The sequence below is a fragment of the Lates calcarifer genome, linkage group LG4 (assembly GCF_001640805.2).
Source record: "Lates calcarifer isolate ASB-BC8 linkage group LG4, TLL_Latcal_v3, whole genome shotgun sequence".
NCBI lineage: Eukaryota > Metazoa > Chordata > Actinopteri > Centropomidae > Lates > Lates calcarifer.
Genome location: NC_066836.1, coordinates 17,047,886 through 17,073,753, shown reverse-complemented (window position 1 = coordinate 17,073,753; position 25,868 = coordinate 17,047,886). Strand labels below are relative to the sequence as shown.

Sequence of the window (25,868 nt, the reverse complement as noted above, 5' to 3'; positions counted from 1 at the left end):
AAATTTTATGTTTATTGAATTTTGGCATATAATGTGGTCGACCCATAATTTCTTCCTCGCCTCTACTGTTGTCATGTTACGAGAAAAAAGTGCGACATCTGCTGTCGGGGATCAGACCTGTTTGTGAACATGGTCCAATCCAGGCTGAACAGCCAGCGATAGTTGGCGAATAGAAACCCGCAGCTGCGTGGTGGACTGCTCATACACCCAATGGCCTGACTGGTAGTAATAGTCTGTCGTTGGTGCGGTGGTGAACACACTGGCTGGGACAGGACAGCGCTACATGGGGGACACAGGCGACAGCGGTTGGTACCACCGCTCCTACACCCCGGGGGAACAAATCCGCTCTGTGGAGAAATCTCTAGCGCTTTACGACGCTCCGCTGCTGGGAGCTGACTTGATGAAATAACCAAGCCGAATATGAACACTTCGCATTTGAGGTAACCAAAGGATTTGAAACAGCTCTGGGAGATATCCACTCACACAGAGGGAGAGAGGGCCATGCACAGACACTCAGCCGCTTTGTAATCACCGTCGTCGCTGTGTGTGTATATGTATATGTGTTTTCAGTGTCTCTTCCTCTGAGCATGGACTGACCATATCCCTCTCTGGATGATTTGATGGGGCTGCTCAGAGTCATGATGCCGCCCAAGTTGCAGCTTCTGGCGCTGCTGGCTTTCGCAGTGGCCATGTTCTTCCTGGAGAACCAGATCCAGAAGCTGGAGGAGTCCCGGGGAAAGCTCGGTAAGTTTAAGCGGCTTAAGCCTGATCACAGCCCGTCAGGCTGGATGTGAGGTGTTTTTCGTGGGTCCGTATAGATCTGTGCATCCCCATTGTTGTGCATTTGGGTCAATAAGAGGCAGTTGTGCTGAGAGAGCAGCACCTCATCCACCACACATGCTTCATCGTATGGTTCAGACAATGGCACAGTCATGAGATGCTGAATGTGGGAGCAGTCCAGCTGAACTTGGCATGACTGTGAGACTACAATGTTGAATTATTCTGAGTATTTGCGGTAATTTAATATCTACAGATAGTCCACCTCTCATCCTAATCTGTGCAACGCAGTGTGAGATTTAGGAGGTGCTTCTGTCTTCAGCCTGTTTCCCTGTGACAGGGAGTGAGTGTCGCTTTAGTGTGAGTGACTTTAGGGACAATTATTTTCTGCTTCATCGTTTGGTCTCTGCAGTGGAAGAAAATAATGGAAAATGCCCATCAGAGTTTCCTAAAGCCCATGATGAGGTCTCTGTGTGTCTTGGTTTGTCCGACCAACAGTCCCAAACCCACAGAATATTACATTCACAGTGATATTGTAACAGAACAAAGCAGAAAATCCTCATTTTAGAGGCTGTGACTGGAGAATATTTAGCATTTCAGCTTGTGCCATTACTTAAACAAAGATATTGATCAGAGAAATTGTTGTGGATTAATTTTCTGTCAGTCAACTTATTGATGAGTACACCTAATTGTTTCATCTCTGGTACACTTGCATTCAAATGCGATGAGAAATCAGCAGCTAATTTAGAAATATAAAGACATGAAATCGAGGTGGGCGAGGCTGGTGGTTCAGCCTGTATGGTGGGACGGTCACTGAGGAATATATTGCAGTGCTCACAGAACATCAGAAAACGTCTTTTTGCTCAAAGTAATTTTTAGTAATATTCTGAATGCACGGGGACACCACACTGCTGCAAATCCTCTCCTGCCCCTTTACCATAACTCTTTCCTCTGATTGAAACTTGGCCGACGCTGTGTTCAAATCTCATTGCTAGCTCCCATCAGGGGCTCAGTCCCAATAAAGATCTGGGACATTGCAGGATTATCTCTCTGGTGCCTCCACTGTGGGGATTTTTTAAGGAACAGCAGAGCGATGCAGACACTCACAGGGTGCAGCCAGCGCACCTCAGAGGTTCACATCGTTTTATGAGAGAGCTCGGCACTGAAGAGAGGGGCAGCCGACAGACCCTTTTCACGGCAGACATCTTGACATGTTAAAGCTGGAAAAGCACAGGTGTAATTAATAACTTTAACGATGACTGCAGTGAATTCCATTTAGGTGAAGCACTTCCAGAGTTGTGGTATTGTGCATGCTGGTTCACTCATGGCTTACAGGGACACTTAGTGGAACAGAAAAGTCATCAGTGTTATTGGTAACATGTGTGCTTTTTCTGCAGTGACAAGTGAGAATGTCTGCTGTGAATAAAGATTTCTAACCTTTTAACTATTGCATACTTGTACCCTGTACAAACTCATACATACTTGTACCCTGTACAAACTCTCATGGCTGATTAGGGTGTAGCTGGGTGGAGGTATGCTGGGCAACATGAGGCCACCAAACTCTGTATTTTTAAGAATGATATGGTGTAAGCTGTACCTCTCCTGTTAGTCCTGTGCAACAAAACTGGCAAGTGAGGGAGCTATCAATCAAACACAGCCTGTACAGGCCCACACAGTGATGGAGAGAGGTCTGATTAGCTAAATTGACTGAAAACACCTGTGTGTGTGTGCGTGTGTGCGCGCGCGTATCTATGAACCATGACTGTGTGTTGGTTTTGAGTAGCTGCTGTTGTCATTACTGTTTAATACATTGAGTCTTTCTCAGTCAGTTGTTGAGTCTATGAAATGTCAGATAGTGAAGATTTGTAGCAAAAATGTGCTTCACAGACACCTAGAATAGAAGGTGATGTCTTCAAATTGCTCAATGAATCAACGATCAATCAATGATCTTTGAATTCTTGTTTTGCTTGAAAAATAAAAAAGTATTTGATTATGGATTGTCTGTGATTAATTTTTCTGTCAGTCGACTAATCAGTTAATCTGCCAATAGCATTTCAACTCTAGCTAGGGCCTTAGATCATTGATGTCAAGGTACTTTTACAGGGACTAGAGTTAAAACGATTGGATGATTAACTGATTAATCAACCGACAGAATATTGATCAGCAATAATTCTAATAATCAGGTTATAACTTGAGTCATTATTCAAGCAACAGAAATGTATTTGACAAATGTAAATATTTGTGCTCATCTTTTGGTTTTGGGCTGTTTAGGGAATTTAGATGTAATGGGCTTTTTTCACTATTATGACATAATGTAGACCAACAGTAAATTAATTGGTTATGAAAATAATCATTAGTAGTTTGAAACCACACAGACTCACAGACAGGTGATTAATAGACAGACTTGATCAATAAGTCACGGATGATGCTGTGTTGGGGAGTTTCCAGGCCAGACTGTGAGTAAAACAGTTAATAGTCTTCTTAATTGAATAAAGTATCCCAGCTGAGTTTTCACGTGTTGGAACAATCAGGAGTCCTGGGGGTATAGATGGCTATATTGGCCTGTGACATGGTTTACTGCTGCTATAAAGGGCTATACTTTACACCCAGTGAAAATCCAGACTCTGCACACACACACACACACACACACTCACACACTCACTCACTCACACTCTCCCAATGCTGAAACAGAACCTGAGAGGCCTTTCCCCCGACTGCCCACCACCATGAGAATCTGTTGACTTGGCAAAAAGCGCTTTGATGGATGACTGGACTGAGCAGACGTCTGTATACTGGAGCTCTAAATTATGTGCTGCATAGCCAAATAGTTGTGACTGAGGCTTTCACAGGCACGATGCTGACAGACGGCCACAGGCCTAGTCACATTACCAGGTACGCCTGCTGCAGGTCCATCTGTGCAACAGTAAAAAGCAGCCCAGCAACCAGAGCAAAGGCAGGTGGTGTCCGAACCTAAAATCAAGATACCAAGAATAACTCTAACATGATCATTAGGAGAGAAGAAACAGGCCTGTGCGTCACCTTTCTGTATCATATTCTCACATGCTCACAATTAACTTCACATGAGTTGGAGTGACCGGCACCCTCTCCTCACAGCGTGGGATCCTATTGCCCGACACGCAGGTTGAATCATTTCCCCCATTAGACACCTCCCACAGGGCAGACAAGCTGTGATTTGCTTCCAAGCCAATCGTCGTCCCAAGGTTTCACTGAGAAGTCTCCTGCATTACAATCATGCCGTGATGCAGCTGTGTGTCCTGCTGTGGGCCTAATCCATTATTCTGACAGTATTTCTCTCCGGCTGCTCACCGGCACTGCTGCCGGCTGGGTCAACAGTAATGCAGATTCACTGTGGAGGGAGGGATGGATGGATGGAAATAAAGTTCCTTTAATAAAGAGCCAGGAACGGGCATTCAAGGCCACTTTCCCTGTCAGGGTTGCCATTAACTCTCAGTTGTGGTAATTTCAGGCACTCACCTTTAAGCTTTCACTTTTCACCTTTAACTTTATTTTGAAGTTTGAGACTGACATTTCAGCATAATGTTTCATTGATGTCAAACATGAGCCGGATGCCTAAATTTGATTCAGCAGTGATTAGATCTTCTCAACCAGTCCAGAAAATTAGATCAGTTGCCTAAAAGTGAAGCCAACACAGACGAATTTTCCCCAATTCTCTTGTGTTGAAACAGCTCTTAAAAGGCCATAACCAGAGGGATTAGACAGCTGAAAAAAAATTTCATGTCAAAGTAAAAGCCTGATTTGAGCCCAGTTAAATTTGTACAAAAAAACATCTTCACACAAGGGGATCATGTAAAATATCTTCATGGATTTTCTTTGGTATACGCAGAGTCATTTGACATTGATTGTTTTTTATGTACAAAGCTGTCACTTGTGTCTTGAGACTGTAGGATGAGCCCTCCATATTGCTAAAGAATAAGCTCAGTAAACCACCAGTGTAGGGAAAATATTAATAAATGGATACCAGTGGCATCTCTTTCAGCAGTGCTTCTGAAACTAGCCCTTTTTTTTATATCTCATTCCTGTCCTTTTTGGCTGAAGGCATGTTCATTATACAGTTGAATGCATCATTATTTGTGTAACACCTGTCCTTGCTGCCTGCTTTAATAGATTCAAGCCATGCTGAACTTATATCCTCAGGGAGAAAATTCATAACACAACGAAAACCTTAGATTTCATTCTAGGAATAAATTTGTTTCGACCCCTTCTGATGCTTTAAAGTCAGTCAGAAACCAAACCCATAGTTATAGGTGGCAGGTTAATTCTAGAGGGGAGTTATGGTATATTGAGAGCTGCGTAAATGGAAACGTTGCTTATAAAACTGTCACCTCATGGTCCCTGTAACAAGAGCAAAATGGCCTCTTCACCTCTTTGCCCCGCAGGCCATGAGGGCTGCGTGTCACCCAGCAGGACAGATATTCAGACTTTTTTTTCCCTCCCCCTCAGCCTCATCGCCTTTTATCTGCTGGCCATTATTCAGACTGATTAAAGGAATTCAATTTCCATCTGTTGCGTGCTGATATTTAGTTCCAGACACAAGCGGCTCTGTGATGAGCCCTGAAAGAGAAGAGAGATGCTGTTGAATGCAGAAGAAGGGGAGAGATGCATGCGCTCATTGTCAAAGTGTTTGCAGAGCTGACGCAAGACTTTTAAGCATTCATTTGTCGCTGCAGCCCATCGCTCCTGGGCCCGCGTTTGAATTTGATTTTGATTGTCATGCCAGGCACTCATAGCCTGGAGCCCACCCTCGCTCTGCTGCTGCTGAGGGACCTGGGGATGTGGTCAGGAATTTGCTCTTGAAAAGGACATTGGTCAGGCATCGCTGGCGTGTTCTCATGCACACACAGCATGGACATTGATTCGACCAGTTTATACGTCCGAGCTGCCCCACCGCCGTGCATCATTCACCCTGTCATTGATAAGACTTTGAGCTGCAGCTGCATTTGAATTTTTACCCTATTGATGATCCAAGTGTCTACCTGGTTTCCTTTTACTCCCACACATTTGTCAAGTGTGTGTCAACTGGTGTGTGTGACTCACTTCAGCAGGCTGCAACACCAAACGGTGGCTTCCTTAAGTTAATTGGTGACACGTTGGAAGCACTCGACTTGACTGAGTCCCACAACTCCAGGTGCAAACTTCAGCCTCCAAAATGTGTAACCTCCAGCATTTCCTCTCCTCGTTGTTGTTGTTTTCTTGTCCTCCCTGTTGACAGGGCACTAAGATTCACTTTGAACTCTCCCTGACACCTCACATCTCTGTTTTTAGCTTCCCTAAGGGGTATAAAGGGTGCATGAGTCATTTGCTTTCACTCTGCACGTTGGCATCTGCTACTGTAAGCAGCCAGTAGCGTCTATCGCCTGGACCAGCCTGCTCAGTCACTCTCTGAGACATGCCATTTGAGCGACTAATGGAGAGGAGCCCACTGCGGAGATGGGCGTAGGTGTCGGGGATGGATTTGTTGAGGGAGGTGGGGAGAGAGAGAGAGAGAGCACTAATGGTCATACTGGGCTTTCGGTGTATTGTTAGAAGCGGGCTTTGATTGGGAGCGAGGATTTATGGCCCCTGGCGCACACTTTGTCTGACAAGGGAATGCGTTCCTGCAAAGTGGCGCGCAGCAGTGGCAACCGGAGCCGGCTCTGCATTCGCTGCTGTAGCAGTATGACAGACAGGCTAATCAGGGTGTTATGGACGGTTTCACACCCCGGATGTAATTGGAGGCCGTTCTAGAAGAACACCCCGCTCCAAAACCACCCATCACTCCCCTCAACTGGCCTCTCCCCAATATTCCCTCCCCACCTCTGCATGCAGACACAGCTTCTCCTCCTAGCTGTCTCCCCTCCGTCTTCATCTCCTCCCGTGTCACTGTTGGGCAGAGGTGTCAGCTCGCTCAACTCGAAGAAATGGGCTTAAAATACCATGTGGCACTGAAACCCTGAAGGCCCGATTATATTGACTGAACATGTGGGGACAAGACAGAGCTCTGACTGACGGCTGATGAGAGGTTATTTAGTTGTGATAAATCAGACGTAGGTCAGCAAACTGTCCAGCGGAGATGCTCCGAGTGAACATTGATCCTGAGTGCTCTGCTGATGTGACTTTCATACATAGTTTCAGATATAATCTCTTCGCTCTTAATGATCACAGAAGGTACAAGATCAAATTTAGACTCTGGCTGACACATTGCCATACCTGGGCTAAAGCCTGTGGGCTTTTGACATATGGTGGAGTGTGTTGCTGTAAACACGTGACAGCAGGCGTCTCTCCATCGAGCTAACTCTGCTGACTCTTTTCAGCAGAATTAGCAGTGTTTCTTTTTCTCCCCGGTGCCATATAGCTCCTCCTCTGACAGGAGAAATGGCGAGCGTGCAGCTGATAAACCTCTGTCATGATAATAAGTTATAATGACGGTACTCTCATCCAGCTCCCTCTGGATCAATAGTTGTAAACAACTTCTTTATTTGCACGCAGAGTCTCTATTGTGTTATTCAGATCCCTCTTGTATTTTACTAACCCCATTGGATGAGCGCCTGAAAGGAGAATATCCGCTGCTGGCTTTGGAAATAAGGTGCTATCAAAGGAGGAGGAAATGTACGGAGAGGAGGGGGGTGTTACAGTGAAAAGAGGAAATGAAAGAGATGATTTAATTTTCATTGCGACACAGAAATATTTAAAGCCCTGGCTGGTGAAAATCATAAGCCCCTACAAAAAAAAAGGAATCAAGAAAGCACGCCTGTAGCATTTTTACAACCAATTTCATCAGAGCACAGAAGGATAAAGGAGGAAGGAAGCTGGTAGAGTAGTGCTGCCCTTCTTCCTCAGCCCCTGGTTCAACTTTGCTCCTATTAGTTGTAGAACAGGCTTAAAGCTGCCTTTATCTTGTTTTCCTGTAACATGTCTAACACCAGGTGCCCTCAGGGACTAACTGCATTAATATGAGGCCACTACACTGTTTCTACTCCTCTTCCAATCAGCCCTCTTCACCTCTTTTATTCCTGTCCATGCTTCTTTTTCTTTCCGTCCATCCTTCTCTTTGTCCTGGCCTCTTTTTTGGTTTCTGTCTCTTTCCCTCTCCTCAGTGTGCTGAATAGTGTGAGCAGCATTGCCAAATTGCCTGAAATTCAACTTGAAGTTCATTAGGCAGAATACAAATAAGTACACGGCAGACAGCTGTGTTGTGTGTGTGTGTGTGTGTGTGTGTGTGTGCACCTCATTAATGAAGGATCTGGGTTGCTGAATATTCAGCTCCCACACTCAGACTGTCCCCTGCTGGGAGTGGATCAGTAGATTTGTGTGTCTGCATCTCTTTCTCTCTCTGTGTGGTGTTCATGTTTTCTCCCCAACACTTTGCATCGATCTCAGCTCACTCAGTAATACTACACACCAGACTGATTGATCAAGCTGTTTCTTATTAGACCAGTGTTTGTATCTTTCATGTCATGCCTCTGGCCAATATTAATGCACTGGTCCAATACGCTGGAATAATATCGCTGCTGATTCTGACCTTATTAAAAAGGTGTCGTCCAGACATGATTGATCCAAAATACTGTCTCAATGTCACTGTTATAACTTTGTAAATGCAGTTTCTAGAGCGATATGTCTCAATATGCGCAAGCATCAAAGTAACATTGCTGTATTAATGTCTCTACTTATCAGAGTTGCTATTTATTATTTTCAGCACTGATTAATCTGCCACTTACTTTTCAGATTAAGCCATCAATCTTTTAGTTCACTAAATGTCAGAAAATATTGAAAATGTCTACCACAATTTACATGATTAAGTCCTAAATGTATGAATTCAATTTTCATTTAATGCAGTTTAATTATATATTTATATTTACCTAATTATGAATCGGCTCTTAGACTGAGGCCTATCTTCTTTTTTATGGCCTCTTTATTGGATAGTAGTAGTGAGTGTGGAGGCAGACAGGAAACAGGGGGGAGAGAAAGAAGGACATGACACAGAATCTAGACCTTCGACAGAATCGAACAGTGGACATAGTAATTATGTGGCATGCATCCATCCATTATCTATACCGCTTCTCCTTTGAGGGCCGTGGTGGGGCTGGAGCCGGCTGCCATTGGGCACGAGGCGGGGTACACCCTTGACAGATCACCAGTCTATCACAGGGCTGACATATAGAGACAAACAACCATTCACACTCACATTCACAGCTACGGGTAATTTAGAGTCACCAATTATCCAGCATGTCTTGCACAAATGCAACACAGAAAAGTCCAGGGCAAACAGGGGTTTGAACCTGGAACAGTCTTGTTGTGAGATGAAAAAATATATTTAGCCTTACTAATAGAGAACTGAAACTGAAACAACACTTTGTTTTGCATATTTAACTGCAAATCATGTCAAATCAGCAGAGCTCCCCTTTTAATATCGCTGTGAATGTGATATAGTCAAGTATTGTCGGATCAAACAGTCTCTCTTATGGATTATGGCAGCTGGGCAGTAAGAGAGATTTTAGTGAATATGTCAAAATTGACATTTTACAGCCTCATGTGAGAGGAACACACAGAGGAACGATCCAAGTCTATTCCACATAGTGAAGTTCACAGATTTTGAATTGGAAACAAAAAAAGAGCACTGGCAGGGAATCAGTGCTCCATATCGACCGAAATCTTGAGTTTAGGTACTGCGTGTTGGAATCAATATCTGGAGAGTAAAAGTGGGCCCAGTTCATCCTAACAGAGTGAACCTCTCATGGTGAACACAGAACAGCATCTTCGCTGGGTACATGGCCTGCAGATGCTAAATATAATGAGATGAAAAAAGAGAAGCAGAGAACAAGGAGATGAAAGACACACAGATAAGCCTGCACAGATGATAAGAACTGATAAGTTGAACTGGTTCTCGGTGCAGAGATGGTCTGTAAAACATTTTCTTGCTCTGTAACACGTTTCTGTGTGGGACAGATTCTCTGCGGTGTTCACCTGTCCCTCCCACTCATCATTAAACCTATGAATAGCTGTCGTCTGCTCTGTCTAATAGAGTGTGGAGTTTTCCCTGGACTCCCATATATGCATTATTAATTATCTGTTACAGGGCTGAGAGACAGAGAGGCAGAGGAAACATCAGATATCTGGGTTGTAGCGTGCAACCAGATCTGCACTGTTATACAAACATTGTTTGTTGTTATATTAGGATATGAGGTCTGTGAGCAAAAGTGAGAGTTGTATTTCAGTGTGAATCTATATGCATTCAGCTGCTGTTTAATTTGTGTATTTTAAGTTCCTCCCACTTCACACTCACAGATGTTAACTGCAGTGATTGTGAGGCTGTGGTTAAAGCATTTAGCAGTGACAGAGACATTCCTGCTGTGGTTTCCTTTCCTCTAACAAATGCATTTAATGACTCTTCTCTTGACAAGAGTTGCCCAGATATTTTCTCTTTCCTTTGAAGCGCAAATGCTTTTGAAAACGTTGGCTAATTCCCACTGCTTAGTCATTGACAATCTGTGCCAAAATGAGATCTGTTCCAATCAATCGCCCCCCCTCCTCCTCCCTTCCCCTCCCCTCCCCCTTGCAACCTGTCAGACCCACCTTTACTTAACAAGGCAGGGGAATGATGGGATCTGCCATCTGTGTAAATTGTGCCATAATCTCATCCGACTGGCTGTTTCTGATGAAGCAGACACAACGTGGCCCCCTTTACTCTTTCTGTTTTCCCAGACATTATTGGCTCACCTGTCAGACAGCACTACCAGCTTCGATCGCACAAAAGACATATTAGGGGAGAAAGTGGCAGGTTGAACCATGATGATTATCATCTCCATCAATCCCAGATTGTTATCATTAGTGTAGAGGCATGGCTTGCATTTAGACTAGGAATTATAAATGGGCCACATGTGGCTGGAGCTTATTTAGCGTACCCTTGAGTTTCGTCAAACAGCTTGAATTTTATCTATAGCTCATGAACTCCAAAGAGCAAAAAATGCACCAGCTACAGCTCAGGCCTGCACTTTCTGAATGTCTTCTCCAAAAAAAGGTCATTTCTAGTTTCTAGTGTTAACATCTTCCTTCTCAGTGACACTCAATGGAGTAATTATGGTCTTAAGACCCATACTCTAAACCACTTAACCACTTTGAACTGTCTGCACTGTGATGCCCTTGTCAGCACTGACAGACAAGTTTTGTCTCCTCTCCATATCTGAGGAATGCTTTGTCGGCGTTCTCTGACAATAAGACACTTGTCTTCAACATGTTACTTCGTTGCGGAGAAAATAAAGTCATTTCCAGGCTTTTCAGGATACATGACCTTTACATGGATTGTTTGTGCTGAATTAAACCCGGGGGATGGCCAGCAGCAGCGGTGGCATCATCTTTCCAGAGGATGGAGTGCCTCCCTCGCGCTCCCAGCGTCAAGGTTGGAAACCCGGCTCATGACCTTAACAGCACGCCCACCTCCTCACACCTCCCTGTGCTTTCCTCACCTTTCCTCCTCCTCTCTGCACCTTATAGTAAAAGCAGAGCTACTGTGAAAGTCATAACAATGAAAAACTCTACAGCCTGTATTTATGGAGCCTCACAAAGCAGCAGTGCCAAGTCCAGGACAGGAAGTATCACATCACTGTGAAACGTCTTATTTATTGGGATCTGCAGTGTAGCCAGACAATTTTATTTTCACTACCTCACCTCACTGGGTGTATCTGTTGATTTGAATTCTAATAATGGAGCCTCGCTGTCCCTCGTGTTGCAGTCTGACTTGATGCATTGTTCAGTACCACTTCTAGCATTCCCAATCAGTTTCCTTTTATGGTAAATCTAGAGGTTGGAACAAACAGAAACTCACATCTGCCAGACATTTTGTATGTTTCTGTGCTTTGTTGTTTTTCAGTTAGTCACTGACTCTTGTAGCTGGATTATACAGAGGAGCCGCAAAAGTTCCTGTTTCCCTGCTTTTGGTCATTTCATTAATTGCAAATTTGTCAGGAATTTTCTAAAGCTTGAACTAGTAATTATTTTGTTATTGATTAATCTGACAATTATTTTTTGATACAGTTTAGTCTATGTAGTTTATAGAAATAATAAAAATGTCCACTATATCTGAAAACCCAAGGGGTCCATATAAAAGAAAAAAGCAGCAAATTTAGGATGCTGTTGATTAAACAGTAAACAAGCGAGTATTAATATGTAAACATTAATTTTCAAATGAATTTTCTTATATTATATGCAAATCTTATCACCCAAACTTGTTGGGACCCTAGTTTTGAGATCAAGGCAAAATGAACAATGAGCCAAAATCATTGTGGAGTGCATCAAAACTACCTGCATGACTTTTCCCAGATCTAATGGTTGTAGTTGGTCACCAGTGAATGTCTTTAACAAGTTTTGTCTTTCAGCTTTTTGTACATAAAAATGTTAATAGTAATGGTTCAAAACTGATGTGATAAGCATATTTTTTTTTATTGAAAAACACAACATTTCCTTTGGCGAGGACCACCAAACCCGCCACCAAATACGTACCCTCAAGTCTTCCACAAACTTTGAGAAAACACTGGAGATCTTTATTATTATGTGTTTACTGTGGAAAATTTAGGGATCCAGTACACGAGATTGGTATTGGCACAGATACTGACGGATCTGGGATCAGCTACAATGTCATAAATCCACTTTAAATACAGTTTCTTTGACAATGTAAAATTCAGTGTTCAGTCGTGGCAGGCCAATGACTGAGGTTTTATTGCCACCGCCGTCCCAGGCCTCTTGTTTCCTCACATAAAAATGATCCTAGTGAGCTCTGCACAGTGTGATGTACCAACTGGTTAATAATGAAAATAATGAAACTGCCATGTATTGTCGGCTGTGTCCACTGAACTCAAAGGGAGTCCTGAGGTGGAAGACTGTAACAGCAAACTTTTACCCCTAACAGGTTAGTCCTGCCTTGTCCCAGTCCTTCTAAATCATACTCAGATTTTTGGTCGTCATTCTCAGTCTTACTCAGACCTGGCTGGTCCTTGTCCCCCCTCTCTTCTTCTCTTCCTCAACTCCCCCACCTCTCCACTCTCCCCCAGCTGTACTGTGGAGGACAGACCAGTGAATGAGACCTTTCATTCAGTGTCAATGTCGCACTTGTGTGTCAAAGCCAGTGGGAAAAATGCCTCAGCTTTGGCAATTACCCCCCTTTCAAAAAGCCCACCTAAACAATTGCACTGTGGATCAAATGTGTTTCCATCTTTCTCTAAAACAAGCGTGAATGTGAATTGTATGAAATGCTGCATATTGCATGAACGTATTGGTGTCTGGTGAAGAGTTTAAGGCTAGTTTATGTGTTGCATTGTGCGTGCATGTCTTTGTTCCCCCTGTCATACTGAGCTTGTCTGAAAGCTCTGAAGGCAGTTTGAATGTACCGAACACCTTCACAATCACTTAATGAAAGCGCTCTCGTTTATGTCTCCTTTTTCAGCTTTCTACAGCTGCCAGCCGCGCTGAGAAGCTGCACAACAGATTCCTCTCACAGCATGTTTCATATTCCTTCTCATCACTTAAATAACAATGGTAATGCAGGTTCTGCTCTGTTTAGTCAGGCCTGAATCTCCCCGTCAGCCTGACTTTATTCCTGCTTCCTCTGATAATCCACTCTATGCTAAACAGATCCAAAGACTGAATTAGAATAATTAGAAATTCGGAAGTGTATAGTTTATCCAAATGTTCGTGAGTGCTGCAGTGGTGACATAACTGTCCCCCTGGAAACCTGGCACTGCAAAACAGCAGCATGCGTCCAAGTCTATATAGAGGGAAGAGGGAGAAACGGCACCAGCAGCACCAGCAGCAGCAGACTAACTCGATTTTTATACAGCAGCAACCTAGATCTCCTCCCTGTCATCCTTCATTGATTTTGCAATCCAGCGGCATCCAAGCAGAACCATACAAGTCGTACACCTCAGTCTGCCGCTGATAGCCAATCTCTATTACCCACCTAGCCCAAGGCTTTGGTTCGAGGGGCTAACCCTCTCAGGGGGGAAGCAGGGAGTGTTCCTACCGGTGGATCTAGTGATGATGGATTTATGAGCTGCTTGGAGAAAGGATCATCTTCTCTCCCCCACTTTTATTATCCCATCAGATCTGACGTGATAGCAATAATACATGACGGCCTGTCACTTTTCGCAGATCTGGCGGTGAATATGAATGATGATTTCAAATGCTTGCGTCTAATCAGCCGCGAAATTGCTTCAGTAAATATGTTCAACTACTAGCGCTCTGTCTTCCTTCTGTCTCTCACTTTGAATGAAACTCAGAGTAATAGGCTTGTAGTTGTCACACTGTTTAAGACCCGTGTTGGCTTCACGGTTCATAATTAGCTTTTAATGCACAGCGACGGCTTGAGGGGTGGAAACTGACGGAAATGTAGAATGAAAAGAGGCCTGCTGTGTGGTCATAGTAATTCAGGCCTTTGTTCTCTAATTAAATGACCTCATAAGGGAGCGCTAAGCTTAAGTTTGTGTGTGTGTGTGTGTGGCGCCCTCTGAAATAGAGGTTTGTGCCAAGTGTGTTCAGTCTCGCAATGAATAGGGCGTCTTCTACAAAGCCTAAGAAGCCCTCTCCGTGCCCGTTTTGCCTCCTTGTTGGTTGTTGGAAATTTGGCACAAAACACCATGTCTTTAACAAGTGGTTTCTGGGCCCCTTTGCATAGTTCAGGACGTTGTAGTTAGGGGACACGGTAGCCCCCGGTCTTTTCTCACTCTTCCCCACTTCTTTGAAGAAAACTGAAAGACTGGCAGCCTTTCTGGCAAGCTGGTGTGCACAAAAGATTACATTATTGTGTTTATGGCGTAGCCAAGCAAAAAGAAAGCTCACTGTACGCAATGATGCATGTTCTCCTGTTAGGCCCTGAAGATATCAGCAATTCAAAAAAATGGACGAGAACATTGCTTGTCTTTAGCAGCAGTTAAAAGTGTCAAATCTCTCAATCAAAAACATATTTTCTCCCTTACCCGTGTGGTATCTAGCCTTTTTTTTAACTTTAGTTTTATTTGTTATTTATGAGATCTCTTGCTCTCCGACTCTTCTGCCTCCATCCTGACACAATGGAGGAATTTTGTTTGTGGTGCTCAGGGCAATGAAAAACAGATATTTGAAATACTCAACACAACATTTATTTCTAGAAGCAGTGCCATCCTTACTTTCGATAATCCACAGACTTCGCTGTTAACAGTTTTCACCCGGACTGTTTCTTCAGTGAAAAGTAGTTCCAGTGAGGACTGTTGACAGCGAGGTCTGGATCATCCAGAGTAGCAGGGACACTGGGGGAGTTGCTGTTGAATATTTTAAATGTTATTTTTCAATGCTGTGAGCACTAAAGCAAATTTAATTCACCTTCCTTGTGTTGAGGTGGTGACGGGAAAGATGGATATCTCAAAACCTGGACAAACCACTAGAGAAGGTGAGAGAGTACTGTTTTTGTTTGTGTGTTTGTTCAGTGAATGGAGAATCAGATTCACATTACATATAGTTATTTGACCCATTATTCATATAAAAAAATATTGATTAGAGCAGCTTTAATGTTCAGAAGAGAACATCTTTGAATATAATTTATTGAGAGTTTAATGCTCACAAGCCTGCTTCATCTGGACTACTGTGAGTGAGAGCAGTTTTATCAGAGTTGATTGTGGACACTATCATTTATTTATCATATTAGATTTAGAAAAATAAAGTTTTTTAAGACCATATCACTCACAGTAACAACCTTACTGAGCGCCTTTAACACCGAAGTAGACTCCAAGATCTACAGACACCTGGTTCTACATATCAGACTTAAAGGCACGTAATATTTATGACTTCCATTGTCACGGGTTCCATTCAGACTCTATTTTTCGAATGTCATGGCCTTTCTCTGTCTCCTTTCACTGTAAACTCCACCATAAAAATAATCCTAAATGGAAATTTGAGCCGAGGTGATAAAGTTCCAACATAGCAACTGTTATTGCTGTTGTTGTTGGCTAACGCATGCTTTGGATGGACGCGTGAATGAATGTCTCCATTACAGTTGTTCTGCATGCTGACAGCCGTCACCCATTACAACCACCTGGCACGTCTCCACGCCATCAGCCCCCAGCACCAGTTGCGAGCGTGCCGAAGTGGCCGGGCTCTGTCCGTAACCAGATCCAGCTTTGATGAGTGGAACATTAACAGCTGCTCAGGAGGGTGTAAGAGAGGAGGCAGTCACAGTATTCCTATGTATGTGTGTTGTTGTGTATATGCCCACGTGTGTTCGCACAAATGAAAGAGAGGGCGGCAGAATCACAGATGACATCCTAATTGGCCTTTGGTGCCAGATGCCAGCCTCTAAACCCGGCCAGGCCAGTCCAAGCTGTAACAGTGTCTCAGTAGCCAGGCAGGGCTTTCGGCAGGGTTTTAGCAGCCTGCTGGCTCCACTGAGAGCTCCCACGGGTATTAGGTGCTCCACTGTTGTGCTGCCTCTCCTCCTCCTCTCTCTCTCTCTCTCTCTCTCTCTCTCTCTCTCTCTCTCTCTCTCTCTCTCTCTCTCTCTCTCTCTCTCTCTCTCAAACATACACACCCTTCTTCTCCTCTCCATCCTTCCTGCTGAGCACTCTGAGGCATTGTCAACACCAGTCAGTCTGAGGCGAATTCAGACCAAGAAAAGCCAGGGGGCGACAAAGGCCAGGGGCTTCTTTGTGTTGATTGTATTCACACTGAGGCACTGAAGTCTTGCTCTTCTGCAGCTCCATGCAGTGTTTGCATTGAGATACCCCCACACCCCCCGCCAACCTCCACCCTCCTCATTTATAGTGTATTGATGTCCCGTAAACGTCCACTTAGCTATCAGATAACTGTAGCCTTACCGCCTAAGTACCAACCTCTAACCCTTAGCCTGTCACCTCCTGCTCTTCACCTTTTCACCCTTGACATATGATTCTTCTCCCAGAAGAGCAGAAAACCAGGTTAGATGATAAATCATTCCACACTATCTGGAGACTGTCTGAAGCACAGGAGACATACTTGGCCATATGACAGTGCATTTGTTTGATCTAAAACAGGAGCACACAGGCACTTCACTCTGCAGTTGAATAAGGAGAGGGAAAGTAAAGGTTGGGGAATTAAAGTTGAGTTGTTGACTTGAAGTTATTAAAGCTGAATCTGATTAGCGAACAAGAGACGTGGCACCGCAGCGTGAAATAGGCTGCTCACAAAATGATTAACTAATATTCCTGTTTGACATTATTCTTGATCCTCTGTGTGAAGCAGGAAAAGAGTTTTAGCTTTCTGCTCTCCAAAAGAGATGAAATGGAAATCCATTTTTAATGAAGTTACAGTTGAGTCGCTCACACAGCGGTATCTGACAAGGACAGGAAGATATTTTAAGGTGTAAGTGGATGAGGTGTGAATTTAAATCTTAATTTGTAGCAAGAAGTTCTATATGCATAAGCTGGGTGCTATTTCAGCATAGTTATTAGACATGTTAAATATTGACAGTATGTAAACAAAGACCTGGGTTTGGAGGTGGTAGTGTTCTTGCTTTGAAAACCACTGTGACACCCGAGAGTTTAACTCATTTCTTATACAGATGTTTTACTTCTATTTACTCTGCTCCAGGGAGGTCAAAGGTCAGGTTCGGCTTCAGTGCAGCAGTCCTGGAGCCGGGTGGAGTTTGTATAATCAGTAACCCACTGAAGGACATTTCTGCTCACTATTCTGTGCTGCAGCCCACTCATTATTTACAAAAAACCCACACACAAACCTTTGCTGTATGTCCCGAACTCACCTGTATCTAACTTCCTGTCGTCCCTCCAGAGCGAGCCATTGCCAGACATGAGGTACGAGAGATCGAGCAGCGGCACACGCAGGATGGCCTGCGGGAACGGGACTTGACACTGTCGTCGCTGTCCGACAACGAAGACGACATGGTCATTATCTACAACCGTGTGCCCAAGACAGCCAGCACCTCCTTCACCAACATCGCCTATGACCTGTGCGGGAAGAACCACTACCACGTCCTGCACATCAACACCACCAAGAACAACCCAGTCATGTCCATACAGGACCAGGTCAGAGATTACACTCACAGGCTTCTTTAATAAGCTGAACATGAACTCCTCGTTTTATTTGTAATGAATATTTCAGCCACCGTAATAATAATTATTATTTTGGTTTGATCAGGTGCGGTTTGTAAAGAATGTGACTGAATGGAGGGAGATGAAACCGGCTTTCTACCACGGACATGTCTCCTTCCTGGACTTCACCAAGTAAAGAAATATTTATTAAACATGTCTCTAATGGCAACACTGTGAAAACCTCATTACTCACCTTGCTGTGGCTTTGTGCAGTTAACTCCACCTTGTGGTCATTTAATGCTCTTCACTTACACAGTGTAATGTAATGATCTAAATGTAGCACAAGGTAACATTGCTGAGGCTGAAGGTCAGCATGTTTCAATTTACATTATTATTATTATCACTAATAAATGTGTTATCTGTGCCTGTTCAAAATCTAATTAGTCAGATTCAAGTCAAGTCTTGAGTTTTCTGTCATTTCTCTCAGGTTTGGAGTGAAGAGGAAACCCATCTACATTAATGTGATCCGGGACCCCATTGAAAGGCTCGTGTCCTATTATTACTTTTTACGTTTTGGGGACGACTACCGGCCCGGCCTGAGACGCAGGAAACAAGGAGACAAGAAGGTTATAACCCACAAATACTCTTAGTCTTTTGTTAAAAATGTTCAGTTATGTCTTTGCCGTCTGTCTTAAAACAACATCAGGTGCCAGTGTGACAGTCTGCTTTGTGTAAAAATGTATTCAAATGTTTATCTGCACTTAATATGAGGCTTCTTCAGTCTGAGTTTGTTGCATAAAGTGGTGAGTGGGAAAGAAAGTAGTTTTCATTTTCGAGCTGTGGTGGAGTCACACAGAGACTTTCTTAGTAAAGCACCGTAACTTTAGTAGATACTCACTTGATTTGATTAACACAGATTACTGAAATCTCATATTAGCTTCAAATAAACTTTGGACTGTGGATTTTGTCTCTGGTACTGGAGAGGATCTTAATAGCCAGTGTGAACATGATTACAGTGAACAAAGGGGAGCCTTAATGTTGTTTTTAGACGGTCTTGAATCCTTGGCCCTTTAACTAATTTTGTAAGTCAGTGTTTTCCTCACACACTGCATTTGTGTTTCAGACATTTGATGAATGTGTATCAGCCGGCGGCTCAGACTGTGCCCCTGAGAAGCTCTGGCTCCAGATTCCCTTTTTCTGTGGTCACTACTCTGAATGCTGGTATGTACCGAGACACCTGACACTATACCACATTCAGACAACAACCATGTCTATTAAATTCTTGTATGAATGAACAACAACAATGAATTCATCCACATACTGTCTATGTAACCAAAGCCTGATTTAGCTTTGTTGTTCAAAAACGAAACTGAAAACACATCTATGAGCCACACTGTTGCACTGGCTGACATGTTCATTTCTTACAATAAACATGGGCACTGTAGTTTATTTTGAGTCTCTCCTACAAACACCAAACAGCACCAACAAATGCACTCTGTTGGAGTAATGTTTACCAAAAACTACATTGCTCAGCTGTTTAGGAAATTATTTTGCCTTTTTTAAGAGCAAATTTACATTTCCATTACAGTTTCTAAGGTAAATGTGTGAGGTATTGAACTAGGTGTTCAGCACCACAGAGGGTAGTTATTGACAGCTAGCCTAACACATTGGTTTTGGTCTTTTAATGGGATTTGTTGACCATGACATCTAGATTATCATCAGCCTTATCCTTTTCTCACCTCAAGCAGTTCAAATAGTTCAGGAGGATTGCTGTATCAGTTTTGTGTCATAGTGCACCACATTAAGCCCCATAGTCCTTTTCTATCACTTCTGCTTCACTCATCTTCCCAAGGTCTCTGATAGCTCTGTCAGCCTTGATCTGCTCTCTCTACATGATGATCTGTATCAATCTCTTGCTCTCTGCCTTCACTCATCCCTCTCACCCTCCTTAATCTCTCCTTGACTCTGCCCTCCATCTTTTAACCACCTGCCCTCCTGAAGCTGACTGAGGTTTCTGAGCGTCACCCTGGTGCACTTGCACTATATTAAAGTAGTGGAAAGCACCTTGGAAACATTAAATAAATACTGAAGACAAGAGGTGAAGTTGCTGCCAGTTCTCTAATGCTTTGCCAAAAAGTTACTTTATAGGTTTAAACAATCTCCTTCCTCGCTTATTATTTCATTTCCTGATCATGACAACACCTGCCACCACCTTTAGTTTTTTTCCGATACCTTTCTCACTTTCTGTTTTGTCCTCTGCTCTGCTCCACTGCTCCTGCTGTCTCAACCCTCTCTGGACTCAGTTCACAAGTCACATCTCACTTAATCATTCTTCCTGTCTCTGTACCTCTCAGCTCTCCTCTGCAGCTCCTCTGTCGCTTTGCAGCTCCTCTGTCTAACTAACACTGCTCCCTCCTTCCACCAGAACAGCCACGGTTTAAGTGGAATACTAATAAATAATACCACATATGATGTACTTGGTCTTTGTGCAGGAATGTGGGCAGCCAATGGGCTCTGGAGCAGGCGAAATACAACCTGGTGAACGAGTACATGCTGGTCGGAGTAACAGAAGAGCTGGAGGACTTTGTTATGATGCTGGAGGCTGCACTGCCACGCTTTTTCAGAGGAGCCACTGAGCTGTACAAAACAGGTGCCCAGTCTGCTAAATAATGAAAAACCATTTGCTGTTGTCCTGTATACTCAGGTTCCTCTCACTAATATAGTAAATACTGAAAAAGCAACCTAATGGCTCACTCACGTTGCAGAGCTGAAGTGTGCCTGTGTCTGTGTGTGTGGTTGCATATAAGCCGTTTGAATTGCTCCACTGAGAATTGAATTGTGATCAATATGCACTCATGCCTCTCTCTGATGTAGATACAGATTAGTTACAATGAGTGCAGCCAGAATGAACAATGAATAGGAAAGAGGAATTTAATCTGACAATAGTATATGTAGATGTACCATAACTCAAGTATAACGTTCTTAATTTATAGCAGGAGAGAAACCCCAGTACTCAAGTTAATCGGGTATGTTTTTCAATGAATTTGAAGACTGAGTCAAATGTCTTTCCTAAACCCAAACAAAAACAAAAAAAGATCTAATCTTTGTGTTCTGTATTCTGAGTTGTGTCTTGCAGGGGCATAGCCAATATTTACTGAATGACATAGTTATTACTGGAGTTTTGAAGTTTCTGAGTGGAAATCTCACTATGAGCATTAGGAGAGGCCCTTGTCTTTAGTTTTAAAAATAACCCTAAAGAGAAATACAGACTACATCAAACAGGATTGCAATCTGTGCTGTAATTCCACAGCCTTTTTTAATAACCTCTATTTCACACATCACATTGACTTAAAGCAATAGTTTGACATGGAAATACACTTATTTGCTGTCTTGCAGAGAATAAGATGAGAAGATTGATACCACTTAAATGCCTTTATGGTCGTTATAATGCTGCAGTCAGGAGACAGTTTGCTTAGCTTAGCATAAAGACTTGAAACAGGGGGAAACAGCTAGCCTGGCTCTGTCCAAATTTAACAGATCAGCATACCAATTCCTCTAAAGCTCACTAATTAACATGTTACATCTTGACAGTTTATTTTGTTATGGACGGGGTTATGTTGCCCAGCAACCGCTCTGCGACAAGAAGACTCTTGAGTTACTGCACCTGGCCAAGAAATAGTCTGGCAAATACTCCCCTGTAAAACCACAACTTAATGTTTTTTCTCTTCAGTTTTTATGTGGATTAAGGAAAAAAACAAAGAATGTATTAATTAGTGAGCTTCAGAGATGCTGGGAGGTGGATATACCTGACTTTGGACAGAGCCAGGATAGATGTTTCTGCCTGTTTGCAGTCTTTCTGCCAAACTAAGCTAATCAGCTGCTGGCTGTAGCTTTACACCATATAGAAATGAGAGTGGTGTCAGTATTTTCATCTAACTGTGGCAGGAAAATATACATTTCCAAAGATACCAAACTATGTAACTATGTTACATTATTGGGATGTAACAATTCCAGGTGCAGTTCATTAACAGGAAAACCTAATAATTAAACTAATTTGATTTAAGGGCTGTTTGATCATCTGTGTGTATAAATGCATGAATACTTAACACATGTACCCAGACTCGTTTAATCCCCTTCTCTCCTTATCACAGGGAAGAAATCCCACCTGAGGAAGACCAGCGAGAAGAAGCCGCCCACGAAGGAGTCGATCGCCAAGCTGCAGCAGTCAGCCATCTGGAAGATGGAGAACGAGTTCTATGAGTTTGCACTGGAGCAGTTCCAGTTCGTCAGGGCACACGCTGTCAGAGAAAAGGACGGGGAACTCTACCTGCTGGCACAAAACTTCTTCTATGAGAAAATCTACCCCAAAAACTAAAGAGACTCGTGTGTCAATAGAAGAGTTTGGAGTGTTTATGGAGAGGGACGGACTCTTTGTACAGGCTCAGATGTGCAGTCTGAGACTTAAAAAAAAAGAAGGAAGCTGTAACAGACTACTGCTGACTGTGTGGCTGGTTTGTACGTGTGACTGAGAACATAACGTGGAGCTGCAGAACAACCTGCCTCTGACGCAGCAAACAGACTGGTGACAGCTCTGTTATTCACATCTGTGCCAGCCAACTGGACGAAGAGCTTGAGTTTCGTCGGCAGGTCACGTTCCCGGCAGCTCCCGGGAGCCTCCGCGCCCTTTTCACTTCCATGTCAAAGGTCGTCTGCACAGGAGGCCTCAGCTGGTACGTGGTCAGAGACGTCTTCTTCAGCAGCTGGTCAGACCTCGACTCCTGATCCTTCCCTACTCTCTGATCCAGACAAAGCATTTTCATTGGCTCTGTACTGTTTGGTTGTGTTTTGTTGTATTTTAACTCTTTACTATGGTTGTTTTTTTGTATGTAAAGACAGTGACATTTTTCATGGTGAAACAACATCTCCATGCCTCACCACCACTACTAACTTAAAGAGATTTTAAGTGTAAGAAACTGACTACTGTGCTGTATTATTGGACTTGAATGAGAACGTTTGAGGTTTTTATGAAATAAAAATCCTGTGACCGTGGACTGCTTACTGGGACAAGTGCGTATGTTTTATACTGTACTTGAAGTGTTTTGTTGGATGACTCTTGTTAATGTGCAGCTTTGCCTGGAGCCTTTTCCTGGGTAATGTCAGAAGCTTTTACACATGGTATTATTGGAGTGGTGAAGATGCTGCTGCTGTAAATATTTACTACTTTTTCAGTCCATTTCATATCCAAGCAGAGTGGTTACAGTACAATATTAACTAATTTTTCCCGTTAACACCCTTTTGAAGTTTACATTGGGCATTTTATCAGTTTGTACATTTCTTTCAGCTCTTTCTTTTCACTTTTTCTCTTGCATTTTACTTTGTGTCATGCAGATTAATGTGATTGTCCACTAATATATTTCTCTGCTGCTTAAAGGATTAGTCAGACATTTTGTGAAATATATTTATTCACTTTCTTGCCAGGAATTAGATGAGAAAATCTGGTATCAGTCTGTTAAATGTAAGGTTACAGCTATGAAATGTTCAGCTAAGCTAACCAGCTGCAGCATTACATTTGACAGACTAATGAGAGCATCGGTCTTCTCATCAAACTCTCAGTGAGAAAATGTCAAACCTTTCCTTTAAGGAGGGGAGGCTGTGGCTCAGGAGGTAGAGCGGTCGCCCACCAATTCCCAGCTCCTCCAGTCCTTATGCCGAAGTATCCTTGGGCAAGACACTGAACCCTAATTTGCCCCTGATGTGTGTCATCAGTGTGTGAATGTATATGTATGAGAGGTCGATGTGAAACGCACTACGTAAGTGCAGTCCAGTCCATTTAAATTTCTGCTGTTTTCTTTGCAGTTGTTCACATACAGTAAAAGATGGTGGCAAGGTTGGTGATAACTTTGCTAATTTGCTTGTGGAGTTTTCATCCTTTGTTTTCTTTAAGGTTTGATTTGTTTTGTTTTTTATGGCCTTTTATCGACTGATTTAAAGTTCTTGTCTCCCCTCTGATAAATTGTTAACAGTTGGAAAAGTTACCTCTGTTATATTAAGACAGTTGAATAATGTGAAGGCAGAAACATTTCTTCACCTGGAGGAGCTGCACAGATTTTGTTTTCTACCGGATGGACTTTCACAACACAGTTTCTGAAGTATTTACATTCACAGATGAATAGGTATGAATTTTCATCTGAGGACGTACTGTAGTTTACCGCTCGGTCTTTGTGTGCCTTCTCTACACCCAGTTCTTCTTGTGTTGCAGCTTTGTCAGATGGAACATAAAAACAACATGGCTGTCATGGCTGTTCTCTTATTTTGATTGCCAAAACAAATATACAGAACATTTTAAAGGTGGTTGCGTGTGTGTTTCTTAATTCAATGCAAATGTTGACGCATCAGCAGCAGCAGGTACAACACAGCAGGGAGTGGTAAAGACAGATAAAGCTGCTACTGTGAAAATTAAAGCTGGATTATTTCAGGGCTGACTTCCTGCAGAGGGAGATAAAGAGCTGCCAGGTCTGCTCCTACCTCTGACTGTGTCTCTGTGTGTGTGTTTATCCCTTTTCACATCCTTTCCTCTCCACATCCTCCCACTGTATCTTTTCAGTATTTGATAATGATTGCACTGAGATAAGTATGTTAGTCCTTTATTTATATTTTACAACATATTATAAAAGCACATAAGGCTTTCACATATTTTAGGCACTCAACATTATTGAGTTAACACCATCTCCCTGCTGAGGAGAATAAATGGAGAGCACAACAATGAGAACATGGGTTATGTGAAGTGAGAGGAGTCATCAGAGGCCAGAGAAAGTTAATATGAGCCAGTGCTGCCACTCGCTGTTACTCATCCCTGCTCTCAGAAAATCCCTGGACAGTCATCAGCCATTAGACTCATCCTCATTAATCTCAAATCATTCTCCAGTTACAGCTTCCTGGTTTTTGGGCCCTCTGACCCAGATAAATGTGGAGATCCCTCATCTGCTGATGAGGGATACATCATGTTGTGAATTCAAAGACAGTTTCAAAACCATTTGAGATTCAGTATAAAGTCATTTAATCGTATCTGGCTCAAAATATTATTCAGTGCATAATATTTTCATATGGATCATGGATATAGGATCAGACCCTTAGACTACCAGGATGCCCCTAAACCTCACATTTTCACCTCTTATATAATTCTCTCTTTGATTTTCAAAGCTTCTCTGGTACATTACCTAATACTTACCTGCTCTATAAAACACAGTAATCATACTCTTAATCAGAGCAATTATCATCATGTTTATTGTGGTTAATGTCCACAGATAAGTATAGTGTTCATTCAACTGTAACAGCAGGGGAAAAAAAGAGCGGAACAACACAGATGTTTATATTCTGATAAAGGCAGATATAAACTGATATAATTAATCTGCTAGTACATAAACACCAGCGCACTTAACACCATACTCATCCAGTACAGGCTGTGACAGACCAAACTAATCTACATATGAAAGTCAGAACCATCACGTCCTGTCTGGAGCACCTGTCCTCAGTCAGCCTCCGGAGGACGTCACCATGGAGACAGAGAGACAAAGTAGACTTCTTTTAATTTTAACAGGAACACATAATTCGTAAGTCTAGTCAACAAGGTCTCTGTCACTTTTAATGTGGACAATGCTCAGTTTAGAAATGTGGAGCTGGTGTTGTTGTCCACACCAATAAATATTTGAGACGTTGCGCCATAGGCACAGAGAGTGCCCAGTTTCTGAGACGTATGGCTGGAGATGACTGTGTCCCTGTGGGTTATGTAATGCAGCAGTACATCTTCTCACTGAGGTGTGACATGTCATGCACTGGCCCCATTGGAGAAGACTGAAGTGTTTGCCCTGTGGTTTCTTCACAACAGCTCTGCCTGATCTATCTGGCCTGGCAGCTCAAAAGTAAACTCACTCTTATTTAGTACGGCAGCTGAAGTTCGCTATGCAGCTCTGGTTGTCAGAGCGTTCATGCAGCATCTGATTGATCCTTTTGATTTGAATTATACTCTCTTAC

The 25,868-nt window shown here is 42.9% G+C and overlaps 1 protein-coding gene across 1 annotated transcript; it reads left to right on the top strand.

Moving 5' to 3' along the window:
- The first annotated feature begins 107 nt into the window (after positions 1–107).
- On the top strand, positions 108–24,188 carry hs2st1a (heparan sulfate 2-O-sulfotransferase 1a). The gene is made up of 8 exons (XM_018677177.2): positions 108–440; positions 571–744; positions 17,578–17,831; positions 17,944–18,029; positions 18,325–18,463; positions 18,961–19,058; positions 20,330–20,487; positions 21,989–24,188. The coding sequence occupies exons 2-8, from the start codon at positions 621–623 to the stop codon at positions 22,210–22,212; spliced, it is 1,083 nt and encodes a 360-aa protein (XP_018532693.1). The 5' UTR covers positions 108–440; positions 571–620; the 3' UTR covers positions 22,213–24,188.
- Positions 24,189–25,868: the final 1,680 nt, after the last annotated feature.

Excerpts from the sequence above, each read along its gene's own strand:
- hs2st1a (XM_018677177.2), top strand. The coding sequence starts at position 621 with ATGGGGCTGCTCAGAGTCATGATGCCGCCCAAGTTGCAGCTTCTGGCG. Across the intron at positions 745-17,577 it reads GGAGTCCCGGGGAAAGCTCG|AGCGAGCCATTGCCAGACAT; the intron begins GTAAGTTTAAGC and ends TCGTCCCTCCAG. Across the intron at positions 17,832-17,943 it reads TCATGTCCATACAGGACCAG|GTGCGGTTTGTAAAGAATGT; the intron begins GTCAGAGATTAC and ends TGGTTTGATCAG.